The sequence below is a fragment of the Oenanthe melanoleuca genome, chromosome 15, assembly GCF_029582105.1.
Source record: "Oenanthe melanoleuca isolate GR-GAL-2019-014 chromosome 15, OMel1.0, whole genome shotgun sequence".
Taxonomy (NCBI): Eukaryota; Metazoa; Chordata; class Aves; order Passeriformes; family Muscicapidae; genus Oenanthe; species Oenanthe melanoleuca.
Genome location: NC_079349.1, coordinates 2,962,037 through 2,982,764, shown reverse-complemented (window position 1 = coordinate 2,982,764; position 20,728 = coordinate 2,962,037). Strand labels below are relative to the sequence as shown.

Below are 20,728 nucleotides of genomic sequence, written 5' to 3'. Positions count from 1 at the left end.
GTTGTTGTTTTGTAAGTGCCAGCACTTTTTGGAATGTTTAACAACTACTTTCCCAAGCATAAAAATTCCAAGGAATAGTTCTGCTATAAAATGTTTGGCTGAGTAAATCGATTATCTGGAAGGCGTTCCCACATGTTCCACAAACTCAGCTAAATTACTTGCTTGCTTCTAGTTTCTTTTTAATTTTTTTTTCATATTTTTTGTTAATTTTTTTTTATTTATTTATTTGTAACTGAAGCTCCAACATTCAGCATTGTAGCAAGGAAGCACTTCTTGATATTTGCACTATTTCTAAAACATCAGCTGTATGAGAACTTTCAGTCATCTTGAAAAAAATTACATCTCTTCTCCTGCTCCATCTCTCAATGCTTTCAATAAACCCTTTTACAGTGAGTTCATAAAACAAGTTTTGGGTAGAGATAGGTCCAAGCCAAAACAAGCTGGATTTAGATCTGCTTTCAAACCTCAGGTGGATTTGAACTCCATGTTCTGGTTTGGTCCCATCTGTACTTTCTGGCATTAAATGTGTTCAATCACATCCGTTGGCCCATAAATGTTATCAGGCACTTCAAAAAAAGACTAATAACAGTCTTATACACTATTTTGGATTTCTTCATACCAGATAATGTCAAAGTCTCTTCCCTCAGAGACTGACAATAACGGGTCTAAGGAACCCAAATCTATCTGCTTGTTCAGTTGTCTGTTGTCACTAGAATCTCTGGTTAAAATAAAAGACCTGAATGCATTCTGTAGAAGCTGTAAATAAAGGATTTCTACCTCAGAAATAAAGCCTCTAGAAGATGGTTATGATGCCTTGTCTTGTTAGCCACAGAACAATGAACAGTTCTGAGCAGAAGCCACAGGAGAGAAAAGGAAGCTTATAATTAAACCTGTTGATGTCAATAATGCCAATAAATGCTTCTATCTAATGAAAAATTTGAGGTATTTTTAGTGCTATTTATATATTTTATTTCTTCCTAAAGTACAGGAATTAGTTCCTAAATGAAAAGTCTATTTACTCCCTTGGAAACGTCTACAAAATGGAAATTAAAAACTTGCTGTGATGCACCTGAACAGAGGGATCAGTAAACACAACTACTTGTCAAAGGTGGCATCAATTTGTTTTGTTTTAGCATTAAGAATAACGAAAAGTTAGTAAATCAAAAATATTTAGAAGTTTGAATCTTTCTAGATTTGCCCATTTAATATATCAATAGAACTTCTCACAAAATATCACTTAAATCTGAATGTAATATACATACAAATCAATCATCATGGACCAGTTATCCACATTTTAGGCATACACACAATTCAAGAGAAAATTCTACCGTCTCATTGCATATATTGTGCAATTTCAGTTTTTGGCTCCTCATTTCCTTATTTTCAGAATGTTAATGGACTTCATGATCAGACCAGAAATCCCAAAATCTCATTAGGGAGCACGCTGTTATCATGAATGATTTGCAATCAAATTTTATTCAGTCAAAATCCAAAATGTTTTATTTCAACATAAAGGAAAAGTTGAGTGTCATAGGTTATTTGGGGTTCAATCCTACAAACATCTTACTGAAGGTCAGTATTGGCTCCCCACTCCTCCCTGCCCATTTCCCTCCCCCCAGTTCCTCATTATTTTTCCTAATAAAGTGGTAATTGCAAACGTAATGCAGTAGTCTAAGTGCAAGCCATTTTCACTATTGGAGAATTCAGACCTAAATAAGCTTCACAAAGACCTAATTTATGAAAAAACCTTATCAACTGGAAGCAACTTTTCTTTTTTTTTTTTTCTTTTTTTTTTTTTTTGTCTAAAAAAGTATTTACAGTTTTTTTTCAGCCTACAAACTACACGCAACCATTCCCAGAGCTGTGAGATCGTATTTGAAATTCCAAGTTCCATCTCCCACACCAGGAGAAGACAGAGCAAGGGCCTGACCCAGCAGCAAGGATGGACACATGGATGGATGTGTGTGCATGGAAGTGGGAGATCAGCGGTTCCACCGACACCGGGTGTTTATTCCCTGGAAGTACAAAGCCCACTGGAAGACCAGACCCTCCTGACCTGATGCAGATGGTTCCACACTTCTGCTTGCCAGGAATTTGAGGGGAGCTGCACCTACCTTGTGCCTTTCCATTAGTTTAGTTAGCATAAGCACACTTCAACGTTAATTGGAAGAGAAGGAACGTTCCTAACTGGTTAGGAACTGGACTATGGAAACAACAAGGCTTATTTACAAGACTTGCTGAAAGACAGTAAGGAACCCACCCCCCTCAATACAGTATTTTCCTGGAACATAGAAGTAAACATCTCATAATGAAACAGTACAATGAAATCCAGTTCAGTGAAAACATGATATCAAAAAAGACCAATTGAAAATAAACTCACTGTGCATCAATCCCTTTGATCCTATTTATGTACATAGTGGAACTTTTCTGTAAAGCAAGTTGTACCCAGTACAGAGATCTGGACCTAATACGTAAGTATTTTAAGTGCCTGTGTTATAATATCTATTCAGATCTGGACTATAAATGGTAAACAGATCATGTTAACTTCTGATGAAGTTAAGTATTTAGAAGACCAAATTTACAGTTGCGAATGCCATGCATTCAATAAAAGATCTCCGCTATAGCTGCTAAAATAAAATATCAAGCTCCTTTTTCTCCTTGGACTCCAAGAGTGAAAATGGCTTCCTGATTTGTAGTTGTTTAAAAATTTAAGCACCAGGGATTTAAAACTTAAAAACGAAACAAAAACCCCAAACAAAAAAAAATAAAAAGAAAAAATAAAAAGCCTTACTACATGGCATTATGCAAACATAGGCCACTTTGCAAAGGAGACAGTTGCAAAACAACTTTTAAAAGTTAGCACTGTTTTCAGAACACAAGGCACAAAACAAAAGCAGACATCACGCCAGAACAATGAACTTCACATGAAAGCTAATACCTGACCTGTACCATCCTTAAATATCTTACAATGTTAAATAGAGAAATGAAAAAAAAATACAGCAGCAACATAATTGTAATTTTGACTTTAGAAACAGTGCGTAGACCCCTCCTGAGTTGTTTACTCCAACCATTTCAGAGACAGTAACTTAAAAGTTCTCAATGTTTGTTTCACAGGAAAAAGTTTTCAGTGTCTGAGAAGTTAAACCTTTGTTAGGCTTTCTTGGATTTTTGCTTGGTAACTTGAAAAGTTAGGAGTTCTGTCCTCATCCAAGAGAAGATGCTTAAGTAAGGTTGTTCTATAATTAAGCCCACTGATGTACCTTACATAAAAACTGACCAGAAAAATCTATAGTCTAAATCTCTTCAACATTTTGTTGGGAAGCCTCTACTTTCATCTTTTTAGAAGGTGGCACTCCTTCAGAGTCCTTAATGAGGGGGAAAAGAAAAACAGCCACGTTATCATTGCACTGAAGTTCAGGCACCATAAACATCAAACAAACAGCACCAAACAAATTCCCCAGCGTGTGATGTGTCCCAGACAAAGCATCCCTGGATGCCAGAACATGTCCCAGTGCTGCCTTAAATCACTCCTCTACTTACATCTTACCTCAACATCTTTGCACTTGTTGTCATCTGCAAAGGGCAAAATTCTAATTCCAGGCTAAAACCCACAGTGAATATTTCAAGGAACAGCCATGATGGAGGGGACACTGAAAGGACTCACAGGAAAACCAGGAGGAGCAGGGCTCTGCCTGAGGATCTGCATTTGTCCTGCCCTGAAAAGGGCACAACTGCAAGGATAATTCCTTCCTCCCACCCACCCAGAATTTTTCAGTGTTTCAGTGAGTGAACACCCAAGCATCCACAAATCAACTCTCCTAACTGCCATGAGTATTTACCTTAACAGAAGGTGTTTTACTTCTGAATGGTCCTCAAAGGGTCCAGTAGGTTTGTTCCAAGCAATTTATTAATGTAAAATGTTAATATTCACTAAAAAAACATGGTCTGGTTTAAGAAATCAAGAAACCCATCAGACCAATCTGTTTTACTGTTCCAATTCTGTGAGATTCAAGCAGCCAGTCACCTGGACCACAAAACCAGCTACAGGCACATTTAATATCTACAGCTGCTTTACTGCCCTCACTTTGGAAATTAATGGAAATACACAACTGTCCTCCTTTTATCTGCTTTCAAGTAAAAATAAACTTTTCCAAGATCCATGCAATCACAATATTGCACTTAAAGTTACCTGAGAGTTTTTAGATGCCTCTGTAATTAAATCATTTTCTCCAGAGGACTGAATTTCTGCTTTCTCTGAACTATTCATGGAATTTTCCATTGAAGACTGTGAATTCTGTTCATCAGAGGTATCTGAAATGGCAAGAAATCATTTTAAACAAACAAATGAAAGCTTTCAGCAGGAGCTTTCCAGGATGTCTTCCCATCAGCAACATCCCCAGCACATCCATTTCCCCCACGTTGTAACCATTAATGAAAACACACATAACAAGTGCACAAATATGATGGATTAAGCACAAACTCAAGGATCACAACCCAGCTGCTGCCTGAGCTTTTCCTTCCTGCTGCTGGAGCACAGACCTTGGGATCAGACCCTAGAGGGAGCCAAGCTCCTGCACAGCCTCCAACAGGATGTCAGAGCCCTCAGAGTCTGGACTGCAAGGGAATTCTTTCAAGCCAGAAGCAAAAGGCTGAATTGTTACAACTAACATCTAAAAACCTGTGGCTAAGCAGAGAGAATAAAGTTACCTGAATCCAAATTCAGCCATGTATTTAAAATCATCTTTTTTTTTTTTTTTTTTTTTTTTTTTCTTAATCCTACATTTGAGATAGAATTTAGAAATTCAGCTGACCAGCTTAACCACCAAATTTTTAGTTCTGGTGGGCAGGTTTGAAGAAGTCCTCCAGCCTACCATTGCTTCCAGTTTTCACTGGTTTTTTTTGTTTTTGTTTCCTTTTTGGTTGGTTGTTTTTTAAACCCTTCTCTCTCTCAAAACAAGACTTACAGAAGACTCAAGGTTAAAGCACTCATTTACTTAAACAGAGGACAGGGTCACGTAAAATGTGTTCCTAGTTCCCTGACCCAAAGATTATACGAATTTATTCCATATGAAGAGAAATGCAAGATCAAACAAAACTGTTGGACAGCTTTGGTTAATGAAGATGCCATAACCAGTGAGTAATGGATATTTTTGTGGTGTACCCTATAAAAAGCACCACAAGCATTTCTGAATTCAAGACAAAGTCAAGTCCATCATGAACATCTCAAAGATCACATTCAGTGAACTCGGGCAGAATCCTCTTCCTGTCCACATCTCACCAGAAAAGCATCTTCCTGCTGATAAAGAAACAAGTCCTAAGGATCCAAAGAAGTCTGACTTTTGATTTTTGCTGTGTATCTCTCAGCCCCCTCTGAGCTGAGGAGCACTCAGCCATGTGCCCATCTCCCCATGACAAATCCAGCCCCAGCTCATCACCAATGTTCTCTTCCAGCAGCTCCTGACAGAACACTCAGCCTGCTGCTGATCTTTGGGCAAGGGGATCTATACCTTAAACCACCAAGCCTCAAGCTATTCCAGTGCCTGCAGGACTTGTTCACACAGCAGAAAGCTTTGAATCCACCTGTTTTATTTAAGAATTGCTCATTAATTTCTGACCACACAAAGTGGCTTGCAGGAATTCCCTGGTTCCAGCAGAGTAACATGAGACAGACATGCAAGGTCATTAACCTTGTCCAGCTGAATAATGTCCCAATTGCAGGGCTCTGACTGATCACAACAAGGTAGATAAATGTTTAATAAATTGTTTACACAGCATTCAACCAACTGAAAACCCCTCACATTCATAACAGGTATTTTTTTGCCATTATATCTCCCTTTCATTTTACAGTAACTGGCTCTGGAACTAATCCCAGAGGACTTGGAATGATTTTCCCCAAACCTAAATTTAACCAGGGGAACATGCATGCTATGAAACAGCTTCACATAAGCAAGTTCAGACAACATTACACCAAGGAGTAAATCCTTAATGTTTACTGTGGCCAAATATGCAAGTGGAGCTATTCTTTGAAGGAAATGCTGCTCTGATTTATTCCAACTTAGTGATTATTCTGTTGTCAAATTTTAACCCCAGTTAACAATGACAGCACTTAACATATTTAACACTCTGGCATTACCAAGATAAAAGTTCTAAATTTAAATTGGTCAGTGGATCTACTGAGTGAAGAACTAAATCAGGAGGGCATAATTTAATTGCTTTGGTATGGGAAGAATTCTGCAACCAAATTGTTAGAATGGTGTTAAGGACATCTTTTATCTGTTATAATAGGACAAAGAATGTTATCTTTCCAAGAATATAAATACAGAGCATGTTTCAATTACCCAAAATATCATTTAAAGAGTGAGGTTCAGAACAATCCCTTAACCCACATGTATTTTTAATCTGTCCACAACTGCAATAGAATCTTGTAATGCTTTTAGAAAATGAGGACAGAACTCAGAGCTAACTTTTGAATAAGCAGCTAGCAGGGTTAAGAGAAAGGAAAGCTTGCATTATAGTTTACACAATTTAAGAAGTAATTTCAAAGTATCTCACCTCTATTTTACCATCACACTAGGGCATAAATTTCCAGAGATCTGCACAAACTAATACCCTGCAGGATTTGTGTGATTACATGCTAGCAGCCATTTCAAAGATGATTTTAAATTATTTCTTCTTTCAATACTGATATTTGAGAACAATGAACCAGTATTTTGTTTGTTTCTCTCTGAAAAGACCCCTGAATGTCAGTGTGCCTTTCCAGTTCTATGAAAGATCACCAGTAGGTCAGAGAAATTGTGACCCATTTTCACATAAATGCCGAGAATTCAGAAACCATCTCTTTCAAATTGTTATTTCCCAGTTCTTAAGTGGATAAGCAAATAAATAACACACTAAAGGATAACTTTTTTTTTTGTTTGGTTTTCAAACAGCCCTCCCAGCTCACCTTCTGAACCAGGCTGCTCCTTTGCCTCTGCCTGAGTTTCGTCAGACTTGACTTCAGTGCCGTCTGCTTGTGTTGCCAAGTTCTGCTCTGGTGCTGGACTGGAATTACTGCTGTTTTCCTGTTTTATTGGAGAAGCATCAGCTATTGAACTCTGGTTGCTATTGTCATCTGTGAACAGAAGAGTGAAAGCCAACAAAGTTTGATTTGACAAGATACACCTTAATTCTTCCATATTACTCCCTGATAACACATGATATAGTTTTGCTCATCAGGGACTGAGTCAAATCATTTAGATTCACACTACACACCCAACTTTTTTCCACATCAGCCTAAGGAGTTTTCAAAAATTACTAAAAATCTAATTCTAAGTAATTTTACACATTAAGAGCATTTTACTCAGATCCAATCCAAAAGAACCCAGAATTTTGTAATGTGAGTAAACCAGATCAACAGAGCTAAGGAAGTTCATGCTGCAGATTTACAAATACCCATCACTCCAATGTTTAGGTAATCAGATATTTTTGAATTGAGTCCTGAATGTGAAAAAAAACCAACCCAAAACCCCTTCAAGGTAAAATGTTACAGCCAGTCCCAATATCAACAGTTTTTAAGTGATAATTGTCCAGAATATTCTCTAGCCCTACTGGATGACAATAATCTTCTGCAGCACAGATCTGCATATTCTTAAAAAATAAATAAATTAATTAAATTAAATTAAATTAAATTAAATAATAATAATAATAATAATAATAATAATAATAATAATAATAATAATAATAATAGTAACTGAAATATTCTGCCTGTGCCCTCCCTGTGATAGTGGTTGAAGTAGCTCAGGTATTATTTTATGGACAGCACTGGGGTGCAACTTCCTTTAAGCCAGACTAACATCCATGGATAACCAAGAGGCAAGTTTCTGCTCCCTAAAGGAAACTAACCCTGCAAAATATTATTAATTATATTACTTATTTTATATTAATTATTAGAATTACTTATAGTTAATTTATTTTAGAAATTAATTAATAAGTAATTAAGAATTAATTATAATTGCTTATATTAATTATTAGAATACAATCAATCCACCTCCCTCTGCATCTGTACAACCATTACATCCAAAGGACTTCAGGAACACAGAGCTGGGACCAGCTCTCTCCAGAGCAGCCTGGAGTCAATTCAGATTAACTTTATCACAAAATTGTACAGTGTGAAATTGTACAGTTAAAAACACAGGTGATAAGTGACAAAAAAGCAAGTAGTATATTCACCTCATGGATGGGAGAATCAAGACTTTAAAAAATTAAATTATCTAACCAAAATTAAAAGGTTTGAAACAGATGAAGAATTAATCCAGATCTGCAAAATCCCTGCTTATTCAAGACCACACTTGCTGTCAGCACTGCAAAAAGCAACCATGAGGCAACACAAATGCAAATAAAACTAAATTAAAAATTTACAACCCCCTAAAAAGTGATCCTCTCTTATCAGCTCAAACAGTGCTGCGTTCTCAGCCATAATTGTTATCCAAACACCCAGGAGGTAAAAACCAAGCAGAGCTGAGCTGTGCAAGCTGCTCTGTTATAAACACCAGGCTAACACTCAAAAGTCACATTTAAAAAAAAAATTAAAGGGAAATAAAATGGACCTCATAGTGCCTGATTGGCAAACAAAAAGTGTTTTCTTGAGCAGTAATTTCATCAAGCTGCAGCAGAAGGAAGGCACCACAAAACCAGAGCTCCCTTTCTTGGCTCTTGCAGAATTCTCTTGACCTTAATCAGTAAGAGAGTAAGTACAAAACCTGCCTAAATTACAGTAGGTCCCACTGAGGCTTTGGGGGATTTTTGGTTCTTCAAGCAGCAAACTCTCCTGGAGGTATTACTCCACCTGAGTGCAGTGCTTTGAATGCTAGATGTTTCTAATTTTATTTTCATACTTAACTCCACTAACAATTTTTTTCCCTTACACTCATAGCCCAAATATACATGGCATTTAAACAACTGTTAGTACATCCACAGAAGAGAAGTCCAAGGTACCAAGTGAGTGTCTGCTGGTGTTTTTCGTTTTGCTTCAAGTCCATACATCGGAGCAGTGCAGAATCTGAGGCTGTTGGTTTACACCTTCACAGCAGTGTAAGAGGGGAATTGGGTCTGACCTTCTCCCACTCACCATGCATGTCCATCATCCCTGGGGAGGAGCTGTTCTCTGGAGTGGTCACTTCAGAGCCACATTTTTCATCTTTGCCCTTTTTCTTATTCTTATTTTTCTGAAAAACAAAAGGCACCACACACAAATGAGGCTACAGCCACGCAGAGAACTCCACATTGCTGTGTAAAACCCACTTCTGTAAGAGCAGCTCACAATCTCAACTGAAACCTCCTCCTTCTCTACAACTAATGCTGCTTTTCCCTTAAAACTGCAAGATGGATTAAGAAAAATCAGACTGACCTAAACCAAAGAGCACAAGCACTACAGCCCTGCGTGAGCTGGAGGTCCCAAGCTGCTCCCAGCCCACAAGGATGAAAACAAAGGAAGGGACCTGGCATCCATCACGTGGGGAATCTGTGCCTGCTAAGGGATGCAGCATTTGCAATTAGGAGGTGACGTCATCAGTCTCACAGGAAAAAGAGCCAGCTGCAGTGCTTTTGGAGATCCTGCCTGCTGGGGAGACAATTAACAGCCTGACTCCAGGAAGAATGCTCTCAGCCCACCCTTCTGGACACAGAGCATCCTCCAAGGAGGGAGGGAACTGAACCACAACCAAATAGTGCCTAAGACTGCAAAAGAAATTCAACAAGTGATATCTGGAGGGACTTTTCTTTCTGTTTTAAACAGATTATTAAGCTTATTTCTAAGCTGTATTTTTACTTAGAGAAGCCACATTTTACTCACTGATGCATGAAATAGAGGTGAGAGCACATGATTTCTTTACAAAATGAAAGGTCAGAGGGGTTTGGTTTTGCTGTTTTTTAAAGGCAAAAAGGACACTTTTGCCACAAAAGAAATACTGAAAGTGACTGTGAGCAATAGAAGCTGACAGATGTTTTTTAAAGAGGTTTAACCATCAAAGTGCTGAGGTTCCAGAACAGCCTTCTACAACCAGGAGGAGGAAGAGCAAAGCTAATTGTAGTGCAAAGTGTCTAAGGAACAACACGTCAGGGGGAAGTAATTTAATTTCTGTTCACCAAAAACAAAGATAACTTCCACTTGAAATAGGGAAGATAACATTCTCCTATTTCAGTGAAAAGCAAATATACTGTCTGGTCCTTCAGAGTGGATGAAATCAGATATAAAAGGATGTCCACAACAAAATTTAAAAGACAAAATTATCCCTACCTAGTATTTAGTTAAAATAGATGTGCTTGTGTTATTTGTGAGAACTTCCAGAGCAACAGGACAGAAACCTTGCCAACATCAAGCCTGCAACAACTGCAGCTGCACAACAGCCTCTACTTGAAATAAAAGGAACACGACTGTAGGACACTAATGTAACTGCTCTTAAACAAGTGTCCCAATTTCAACAAATCTGGAGCCTCAACCTAGAGATGATGGCTTAGAAAACACAATTAAACTCTGCACATAGAAACCATTATATAAATCCATTCTTCCTAATAGAGAACCTGACTTTGGGTAGCAGTGACCTTGAAAATTCCTCCAGAAGCTCACTTGGAAATTCTGGTTCCAAGTCCCACAGCACCCATCCTGCAGGCACAGCTGAACAGCAGGAAAACAATGCCAGAAGCCACGAGCCTAAATATCCTAAACCCTCTCACATGGATAGCACAATTTTCCCCAACATGTATAAATAATAAAATCAAGACCAAACATTTGACAACTAAAAATAATTGAGAGGTTTCCCAATTCCCAAGGGGTAACTTCAGAGATGCTGCCCAAGCACTGAAAGAACCCCTGAGGTTTACCCCAACTCTGACAGTCACTGAAATCTGTGGAACAACCAAAGAACAGAAAGAAAGAAACTCAGTTAAAGCAATCCTAATAAAAAAAAATAGGTCTTAAAATAAACTCAGTTAAAGCAATCCTCATTAAAAAAATAGGTCTTAAAACTGGAGTCTGAGTAAGACAAGGTCATGACACTGTCTTGTCTAAAAACCACCACTTTACACACCTATTAATGTAGAAGTTTTCCAGGTAAAGTAAAAGCACATGTCAGACTAATAAATGAGTACCAAATTTAGGATATGTTTTCTATTGTGTCAAATTACTGTGGTATCACAGGTTAGTGTTCTCTCTATCACAATATTACAATTTATAAATTGAGAGCAAAGATTATTTTAAAAACCAATTTTAAGTCCTATTGACTTTGATTTTAAGTTATTTTTACACCACGCAAAGAGTGCATACAACACAAACAGGATACACAGGCAGAACATTCAAGAGAAAACACACATGACAACAGAAGTGTGTGCTGCTGTATTATTTGGCTGGATATCTTAATAAAGTGATCTCAGCTCCACAGGACATTCCTACACTCATGTCAGTTTTTTCCACCAATTGTTGAGCAAAACAGCAGTGATATATACACAGAATATGCTCTCTGCCCTGTTCCAAACCAGCTACTTTCTTTAAATCACCAGGCAGAAAGAGGGGAACAATAATCCATGTCATAACTTCCCCTCCCTGCCTCTCAGTTAGTCACAGAAAGGTTTTGAAACTCAGTTTCAGCTGCATGTTTAACAGTTATCTGAGACCTGATCCCAGCTGACTCCAGGGAGACTGTCACACACCCACCCACCAACATCACTTGCTGTAGAGATCAACATCTCCCTGCAGCTTGCAAGACCCACACCAGTTTTAGCTTAAAGGCTCAACAAAAATCAAAGAATATTTCTTTAGACTTTGCCTGAACAGGAGCATCTACATCTGGAAAAAGCAAGATACTGCAGGATACTTACATCATCCACTTTAGGCTCTGTTACTGGTACCCATTTGTAAATCCTTAGGGATGTGTCGCCAACTGTCACCCACTTCTTCTCCCTACAAAATTACAATGCAGGAGAAGTTAAACTTCAGACTCAGAAGAGAGTGATTTACTATTGTAAGTTGTCAGGGTTTTAAACAGGCTATTAAGTAGGATGATCTCTATTACATCGTCTTTAGCACTGCATTGTGCAAATTGTTCTTTGCATTTCACAACTTGCTAGAGCACTGCTAACCTCCAGATTTCTCAGGGTTCTTACTTGACTGGGTGAGTAACTGCAGTAGCAGTAATAAGATCTGGATTAAAGATAAGTTAAGAAGAACAGCAATTGAAAATGCAGATTTAATGCCTACAATTTTCACTGAAGTTTCTAGACAGCAGAAGAGGGTTTAGACAGACCAGTGTGTTTTGACTGTCATGAAGCTGTTTAATGGGATTAGAAATCTAGATGCATTTTGACCATCTGAGCTTTATTTGGGGGGCAGAAATTTCTGACAGACAGCTCTGCAATTCCAGCCTAAGACCAAGAGCTCCCAGGGAGCAATTCATGCCTTGGTGCAGAACCCAGACTCTGGAGAGCCCAGCTCTGGGAAAGGCAAGGCTGAGCTCCAGAGAGGGGAAAGCACAACCTGGGGTGCTGTGTGCCAGCCTGAAGGGTGACAAAGGGAGAAGGAATTGTGGCTGCAGGGTGGCTCTGCCCCAGGGGGTCCCAGGGCTGGCATGCAGAGGGATGCTGAGCACTGAGGGATGCATTCCTTGAGCTCTGCACATCAGGGATTAAAGGAAGGTCCACAATGCCAGAGAAATTTCATCACGTTTCTGGGATCAGTTTTCACAGATCACCACTGCTGGATCCTGGGTTTGCAATGCAGCTCTGCAAATGGATCAATTAAAAGTTAACACCAAAGACCAATTCCATTAAATTTTCAGGAACATCTGAAATTAATTTGGCATGAGATCTCAGGCTTTTTTTTTTATTTTTCCCATAAACACATTTAAATAATAGATTTGGGATTCAGTTATAGATTAAAAAAAATGTTCTTTGCAGGATGGGAGAAGCTGGATGTGACTCCAAATATATATATTTATATATATGTGATAGCTCCATTTTTAGAAAGGGCCTCCAGAATCAAAAGCAGCCACACTGTACAAATGTCACAAGCATCCTCCTGACTATTTGTTTTAGCTACTAAAGCCAATCTTATATTTTCCCTTTAGAAGAGGCATTTTCCTGTTTAATTAAGACCAAAAGCAAAACTAAACTATATACGACTATTTGATACATTTTGGCTCTGTCCATTATGGTATTTTAATTCATAAGGTCCCAAACTATTTCACATTAATTTATTTCCCACTGCTCTTCATGGAGCAACGTTCCCTCAGTGTGTTTAGACACAGCCTTTTGGGTAACACTAGGTGGTTAAAGTATGTCAAAATCTGTAAATCCAATTTCACTCTAATTTGGAGCTCTACATGTAATAAAAATGGCAGTGGAGATGAGGGCATGTCAATAATGAGAGCATACTTAATTGTGAAGAGATGATCATGGTATAATTTGGGGTTTTTTAAGGATAATACAAGACAAACTAGATTTATTTCTACTTAAGAAAACCTTTGAAATTATGGAAATAAAACCAGCTGGGGTTTTGTTTTGGGTGTGGGGAGAGGTGAATAAATGCTTTTTTAAAAAAATCAAGGTTTTAGTCTTTTCCTACAGCAAAATATTACTTAGAGATGCTGCACTGGAAAACCAAAAGTTCAAGATACCTGTTAGCATCTCAAAGCAGCCTCACACAGCATCTTCACTGGACAGACTGTAGAACACAGGAGGAAACCTATATTAGTAACTTTTTCCTTCTAGTATTAAAGTTAGCCCTGACATTTTAACTCTTCTGAGCTTCTAATGTACCACTTTAAATTTTGATAACCCTCAGCTCTAGGGATTTTTAAACTGATTTCAATACACAGAAATTCAGACAACAATGGGAATATTTTGTGATGGAAGTACACCAACATCCCAGTCCTGCAAACACTTATGGTTAAAAAGAAAACCCAACATCACAGTGCTATTATGCAAATATTTTACATGTGTAAGAGTTTACAGTATTGACAGTTTAAGACCATGAAAGTATTAATAAGAAAAAAAGAAGACAACCTCCTCTAAAACTTAATAAAAGCATTGGCAGCACAAACACAAATTTGTTAACAAAGAAATGCAACGACTTTCAGACATTTAAGATCAACAGGGTATAATAATTTCAGGATTTATAACATTTACTGCAAATTAAGCTTAGAATATTACCTGTAATACTTACTGCCTTACCATTTCACAACAAAACCCAAAAAAACAAACAAAAACCCCAAACCTCCTTCTACTCTGAACACTCACTTTTTAATCCTTTGTGCAAAGACACCATCCCAACCTGCTGATCAGGGACTTTCCTTCTCACTCAGTGAGAACTGACAATTTAGAGCAAGTTTGGGAAATGCTGCCCAAATCACAGAAGAGCCTCACTGGCCCAATGCTGGAATAGGGATGAGGAACTCATGGACTCTTGTGCTCAGCCTGTTGTGAAACCTTAAATAGTTTCCTCACCTGTTTTCTGCTGCACCCACCCACCCCAAGATCCTGACCAGAATTCCACCCCCATCACTCAATTCCACCTTTGATAAGTGATGACTGAGCAATATCTGTTATTGCACCATCCTCTCTAATTCTCTGTATGTTGAGCTCTGTGTTGACTGTTGGACAGGAAAAGATGGCTAATGGAATACCATCAACCTGACACTTTTATCAGGTAAAAATGTGGCAATTATCAACTTTACTTTTCCATGTTTAGCTGGTAAACTCCAATTCTACAAAAAACCTCATTTTGCCTTTTTCCAAAACTCTCCTGCTCCTCCACAAATGACTCAGAAGTAACAACAACAGAAAATGGCAAAACTGATATACATTAATATCTTTTCTTTTAATCTTCCACACTGAGAAGTATCTTCAATATTTTAGTTATGGTAAATTCAGAAACAAACCCTTACATTTATCTGAAATTGTGTAAAAGCATTTTTAAATTCTGAACTATATCTGCACAGCATTTAAAGGACAGCCAAGGGTACAAAGGGTAACCATTAGTATCAACACTTCTTCAGTGCTTATGCCTGAGGCATACTAATATCTCAGAACTTACATCATTATATACTCAATTCCCCACTCTAAATAACCCAAGACTCTAAAATATATTTATACTTTGTTTAATAACACTAAAGCTCCACAGATGAACATCAGATTCCACGTATAAAAGTAATATACGTGTGAGCAAACACAACAGTGTGTATTACACTTCTACAGAAAGTGTCAAGGCAGCTTCTGCAGCAGCAGTGAGCGCCAGAAACATTTGATGGCAGAGACACAGAAAGCCTTTTCTGCCAATACATCACTCAGGAAAAGGCTTTCCCACTTGTCTGGCCTTTCCCCACGACTACCATTCAACACAGTGATGTGTGTTCACACACAAATTTGCTCCCACATACCCCATCTTCTGCTGGTGATCACGAAGTGACGTCATAATGCTGAATTTATCACATCACACTCACTTGCATTGCAACAGAGTTTGGTGAAAATCACAGAATTATGACCTCCCTGTGGGATCAAGCAAAAGAGAAAGGGGATGGGAAAGAATATGCCATTATTATACACAAAAAGTGCTGTCAGATGCACAAAAAATGATATTTTTGAAGCGTAGGCTTGCTTTTCTGAGCACGCCTACTGCTGAGTAGATGTTTGTCTAGTGCCTAAACTGAAGGAGCCCCAAACACACATGGTGTTTATTGAACAGGCTGCAAATATAATAAGATGCCATGTAGAGAGACTGGACAAGGACATGTGGTCACAGACACCTTCTCTCTGGGTTTATCTAAGTACAGGACATTTGGGGAGTCCCCTGTAAGGTACACATGGCTTAAAGCAAGCCCAGCTTGGCTCCACGTGGCCACAAGCAACATGCTCACAGCACAGAGAACCATGCCTTACACATGCCAAAATTCTGCCTCCAGCTTCCACTGAAGTCAGAGAGCATATCCTGGCTCAGAAAGAAATAATCACAAGCCAGAAAAAATAAAGGTGTCATAATTCAAGCATAGTAACAGTGTGTTTGGGCTACTACAGAACTTCAGTGCATTCCTGCACATACACTGGGTATTTTTACTTCCAACTACCACTACTGAACTTCAGTCTTAGCAGAAAACCCAACACAGACAGGCTAAAGCAAGGAGGTGATCTGGGAGTAGCAAACAGCCTTTTTCCAAAGACATCATGTTAAGGAGTTCTGTGTCATGACTCCTTTTTAGAGCAAAAGCCAATTTGAAGAAGGAGGCATGAGCAGCAAAACCTGCAGAAGCTCAATCTCAGAGCATTACATAGCACACAAAAGCATTTTAGCAAGTCTGGATGGAGACAGTGAACAGCAAAGCTACACCAGCATTGCCTAGAAATCCTAAATAGCCACAGCTCACAATCCCAGCCCGTGGCACCACGTAGCAAAACCCGTGGGGACTCTTTCCCTCAACTTTCTCCAGGTACTTTCACCAGCTGTCCAGGTTCACCTCTCTTCCTAAGATGTTATCACTACCCACAGATTAGGGCCTTGACGGGTCAGAAAAAGGTCAAAGGACTCCTGAGAAACACTGACATTCAAAGGCAAGGCACCACAGTGGGATTTCCTGATTCCTGCTGCATTCTCTCAAGCCAGGGTTACCTATCCCCACCAGACCTCCATCCTTACATATTTGCACAGCTGCCCCAAAGTCCAGCAGTGCTATGTACCCATGCAAATTATTTCACTGCCTCCCAAGACATCTTACCACTTATGTCTTCCTCCTGCTCTAGATGTCTGTGTTCTCCTTCATTTAATAAATCAAACTTTGATAAAGACCAAGAGTGTCCAGTACTTTTCTAATAAAACTATAGTTTTTGCCTCTCTCGGCTTGAGAACCCACTTGGAAATTACATGTACCCATCAACCTTTAAAGATAAAAAAACAATCCTGTACCATTCATTGAGATGAAATAATTTCAGGATTTTTTAAAACAGACTGAGAGAATTTTAAGCACTGTTAAAGAAGGGTACAACTGTTCTCTTACTGTGGAAATTTAACATTTCTGCCACACAAACACAGGGCAACCATGTATTCTGTAAGCCACGTGCTGTGTGTTTTCCAAAACAGATGCTCATTCATGAGCGTGGTTTAAACAAAGGAGATAAGGTTACAGTAATCTCAAGATAAAAACGTAACAACTTCATTGTTTACTACTAAGTTCCAGCAATAACCAGAAGTGCCACGCGCTCTGGGAACAGACAGGAAGACAGGGGACCTGCATCCAAGCGCTGCCTGTCCAGGAACACGGATTTTCTGAGGAACAAAGTCTGCCTTGATGGAAGCTGCCTTGCAGCAGGCACAGGGATTCAGGAACAGCAAGCACAGCAAGGTGCTGCACACCTGCACAGGTGGACAATGCCTTGGACAAAGGCACTGTCTGCTCAGGTGAGCTCCCAGCCCCGTCTGTCTCCCTGCCCATCACTGCCACGCGCTGCTCCGAGCACACAAAACTCACAAAATTCTGTTCTAGGAAACGCTGGACGCAAGGTATTTTAATTTTCAGCGGCTGCATTTCCACAGAAGAGCTGTGGATGGCAACAAATTGCTCCTATTATGCAAATGAAACTGCACACTTGGAAATTGCCGATGTGGCTCTTCTGAAGACGCAGGAATTGCTAGTGTGGAAAGTTCAATTTAACAAGCCAAGTCTTCTCAAAACACTGAAACCACAAAACACAGAATCTCTCCAGCTAATTTCCCGCTGTATTTGACTGCAGGTGGGAGGGTAACCATGAGATTCATCTTCAAATTATGATTCCTTTAAAAATAAGAAGATTGCTTTATGTAAATACTTGTGAGGTGCACGCACAAAAAGTCGTATCAATACTTCTGACAATAAATAATCAAGTGTACAGGAACCCTCTAAAACAAGCTGTCTATCACGAAGGTTAAAATGTAGAGAAATCTATTTATACCATAAGATTTCTGCTTTACAGAAAGAGCCATAGCAACTGGCATGATGGCAGAGAGTCCTTGCCAAGAAAAAAAAATAAATAAATTAGGTATTTTGTTGAATGGCCAAGCTTCTGTCTCTACTCCTCTCTGAATTCCACAAACCAGGATTCAAAGGCAGCGTGCTGTGCTCATGAATGAAATACCTACAGACAGAACAGTCCCACGCATCCAACCACGCTCCGGCTGGAACAAAAGTCCTGTCACACCAGTGCACATTGTTCTGACCCTCCAAAGCCGGCCCAGCAGTCAGCAAACTGCACTTAAAAACAACAACCGAGGAGAAGAGAGTTCCTGAAACCACCCGAGCTGCGGAGCCGGGGCTGCTCGGGCTCCCCACACAAAGGCTGGATTCTTTGAAATCCCCATCCCGTGCCCGGCGTCACTGGACACATCCCGGTTCTTTGTCCGGATCGCTCCAAAGGGCCCTTCGTGTGCTCAAGGCCATTTAAAACTTACCGATTCATTTCACCCTAATAACGAGCACGTTCAATTCTGCATCTTGCTCTTTTTTTAAGGAAAACAAAGCGTCAGCTGAGGAGGACAATAGAAGTGTCCCCTTGATTTCAAAGCTTCAAACCGGCTGAGTGATGAACAGTAACAATAACGCAAGGGATTTCCCCGTGGATTCTCTAAACGTTTAAAGAAAGTATTTTGAGATACAAGCACAGAGACTGCTGAACACTCAGCCAACTTGCTGGAAGAAAGATTCACTCTTGAATCACACCGGCACTGCTCTTTCTGCCATCCCAAATCCCCGCACCGATCATGCACAGCACGGCGGCGGCCGCTTTAGCTGTATTGTTTCAACACCTCGTGAGGGTTTTTCTAACAAAAGCAGGGGGAAAAAAAAGACAAAAGCGGGGAAATCCCAAAACGCGTTGAAGGCCTAACAAAAGGGACTTATATCACACGGGGTATAACATTTAATTTTATGATTTAAGAGCGGTTCCAGGGGCAGTTTCGCGCTCTCTCCCGGAGCGCCGGTGGGAGACGATCGCGCTCAGGTTTGCTGCGCCTTTACGCGCGAACCCCGGGAACTTGGGAGGTGAAATCAACACATAAACAGGCAACGACTCAAAAATAAACTCTCGGAAGCTTCACAGGCGTATTCTTAACGTGCTTTCTTTTTTTTTTTTTTTTTCCCAGAACACTTCTCCGAGCACTATTCCACCCAGAAGAGCGGGCGGCGGAGCCACCCCGGGCCCGCTCCTCGGGCCCTTTGTAGGAGCTGGCGGCGGGAGGCGCCCGGCCCGAGCCCGCCGCCCGCCCGTGCCCGAGGCGCCCGGCCCGGGACCCGCGGCGAGCGCCGGCGGGCCGGGGTCGGCGGGGAGCGGCGGGGGGCGGCGGGGAGGGGGCTCGGCCGCACAATGGAGCCGCCTCTCGCCCTCACACGCCGCCGCCGCCTTCATGTGACTCGCCGGAGCGAAATGGCTGCTGGGTGCCGCCGGCTCCCCGCCCCCCGCGGCCGCCGGCGAGCCCCGGACCCGCGCGGGGCCGGCGCGGGGCGCGGGGGGACGCGGGCGCGGGGTCCCGGCGCGGCGCGGCCCGCTCACCATTTGCGCACTTTCTCGATGGCCGCCATCACCCGCTTGATATCATCCTTCGCCCGGCTCCGGGTCTCGGCCCGCACCGACCGGCCCGACATGCTGCTGGGGGGCGGCGGCGGGCTCGGCGGGGAACGCGGCGCTCGGCGCGGCCGGCGGCTCGGTCCGTGTGTCGGGGCGCCCGCCCGCACAATGCCGGCGCTGCGCGGGGCTCGGCACGGCTGCGCTCGGCGGCTCCGCTCGGCTCCGCCCGCCCGCCCGGCGGGGCCCGCGCTCCGCGCACGCGCGCGGCCGGCGGGGAGGGGAGGGGCGCGCGCCGTGAGGGGCCGGCGGGTGGCGGGAAGAGCGGCCGGGCGTGAGGGAGAGGAGGGAGCGCCGGGCATGGATCCGACCCCCGTGCGGCTCTTGGGGCTGAGGGGACACCGCGGAGCCGCGGGCGCAGAGAGCCGCCCCCGGCGGGGCCCTGCGGCGGAGCTGCCGGGCGGGAAGGAGCCCGAGGCGGCCGCCGGCCCCGCGCGCGCGGGGCTGCCTGAGCTCCCGTCGCTGTTTTTCCTCGGGTGTTCCTCGGGCAACGTTCTTTCCCCACTTCCACCAAGCTCAGGCCGTAAGTTACCCCAGAACTAAACAAGTTTATCCGATTTCAGCTCGCCTCCACTCTAAAAGGTCACCAGGAGCTGCCCAGGGCGGTGTTGGAATCAGCTCCGCTTTAGGGAAAGATGGGATGTGGCACTTGGTGCTGTTTGGGTTGACAAGGTGGTGACTGGTCAGGATCCCAGAGATCTTTTCCAGCCAAATTGATTCTCGTGATTCTGTGATAGACCAATGCAGTGTAGCAGCATCAAGAGCACAGTTATATTTTACCACTAAGCAAAATCCAGCCCTAAAATCCAGGGATTTTAGAAACCTCGAAGCACTTTACATAGAGCTAATACCAGTTTTTGTACAGGGCAGTGACAGACACCCATCCTACCCTTACTGTTGTGAGAGACCTTGAACACAGAGGTGGGTGATGAGTCCCCTGTTTAACATGAAGCACAAATCTAGAATTAACAGGTTTTGGTTTTTTTTCCCCCAGTGGTTATAAAGTTTCTTAGCTGCTTTAAATAATTCCAATACTATCCATGGAACTGGGCTGCTTTTGAGCAGCAGAGGCTCAGCTCTGACAGACATATGGAAGTACATGAGCATAAATAAATTACTT

The 20,728-nt window shown here is 41.5% G+C and overlaps 1 protein-coding gene across 2 annotated transcripts; it reads right to left on the bottom strand.

Moving 5' to 3' along the window:
• Window positions 1-48: 48 nt before the first annotated feature.
• On the bottom strand, window positions 49-19,777 carry BCL7A (BAF chromatin remodeling complex subunit BCL7A). 2 transcript variants are annotated; one of them, XM_056504381.1, is made up of 6 exons: window positions 19,537-19,777; window positions 11,851-11,932; window positions 9,107-9,203; window positions 6,944-7,111; window positions 4,190-4,311; window positions 49-3,365 (listed from the first exon to the last, which is right to left on the bottom strand). In XM_056504381.1, exons 1-6 carry the CDS (start codon window positions 19,626-19,628, stop codon window positions 3,294-3,296), a joined length of 633 nt encoding a protein of 210 aa, XP_056360356.1. In that variant the 5' UTR covers window positions 19,629-19,777; the 3' UTR covers window positions 49-3,293. The 2 variants fall into 2 exon arrangements, with proteins under 2 accessions (XP_056360356.1, XP_056360357.1); XM_056504382.1 differs by lacking the exon at window positions 19,537-19,777 and adding an exon at window positions 15,405-15,513.
• Between the last annotated feature and the right edge of the window lie 951 nt (window positions 19,778-20,728).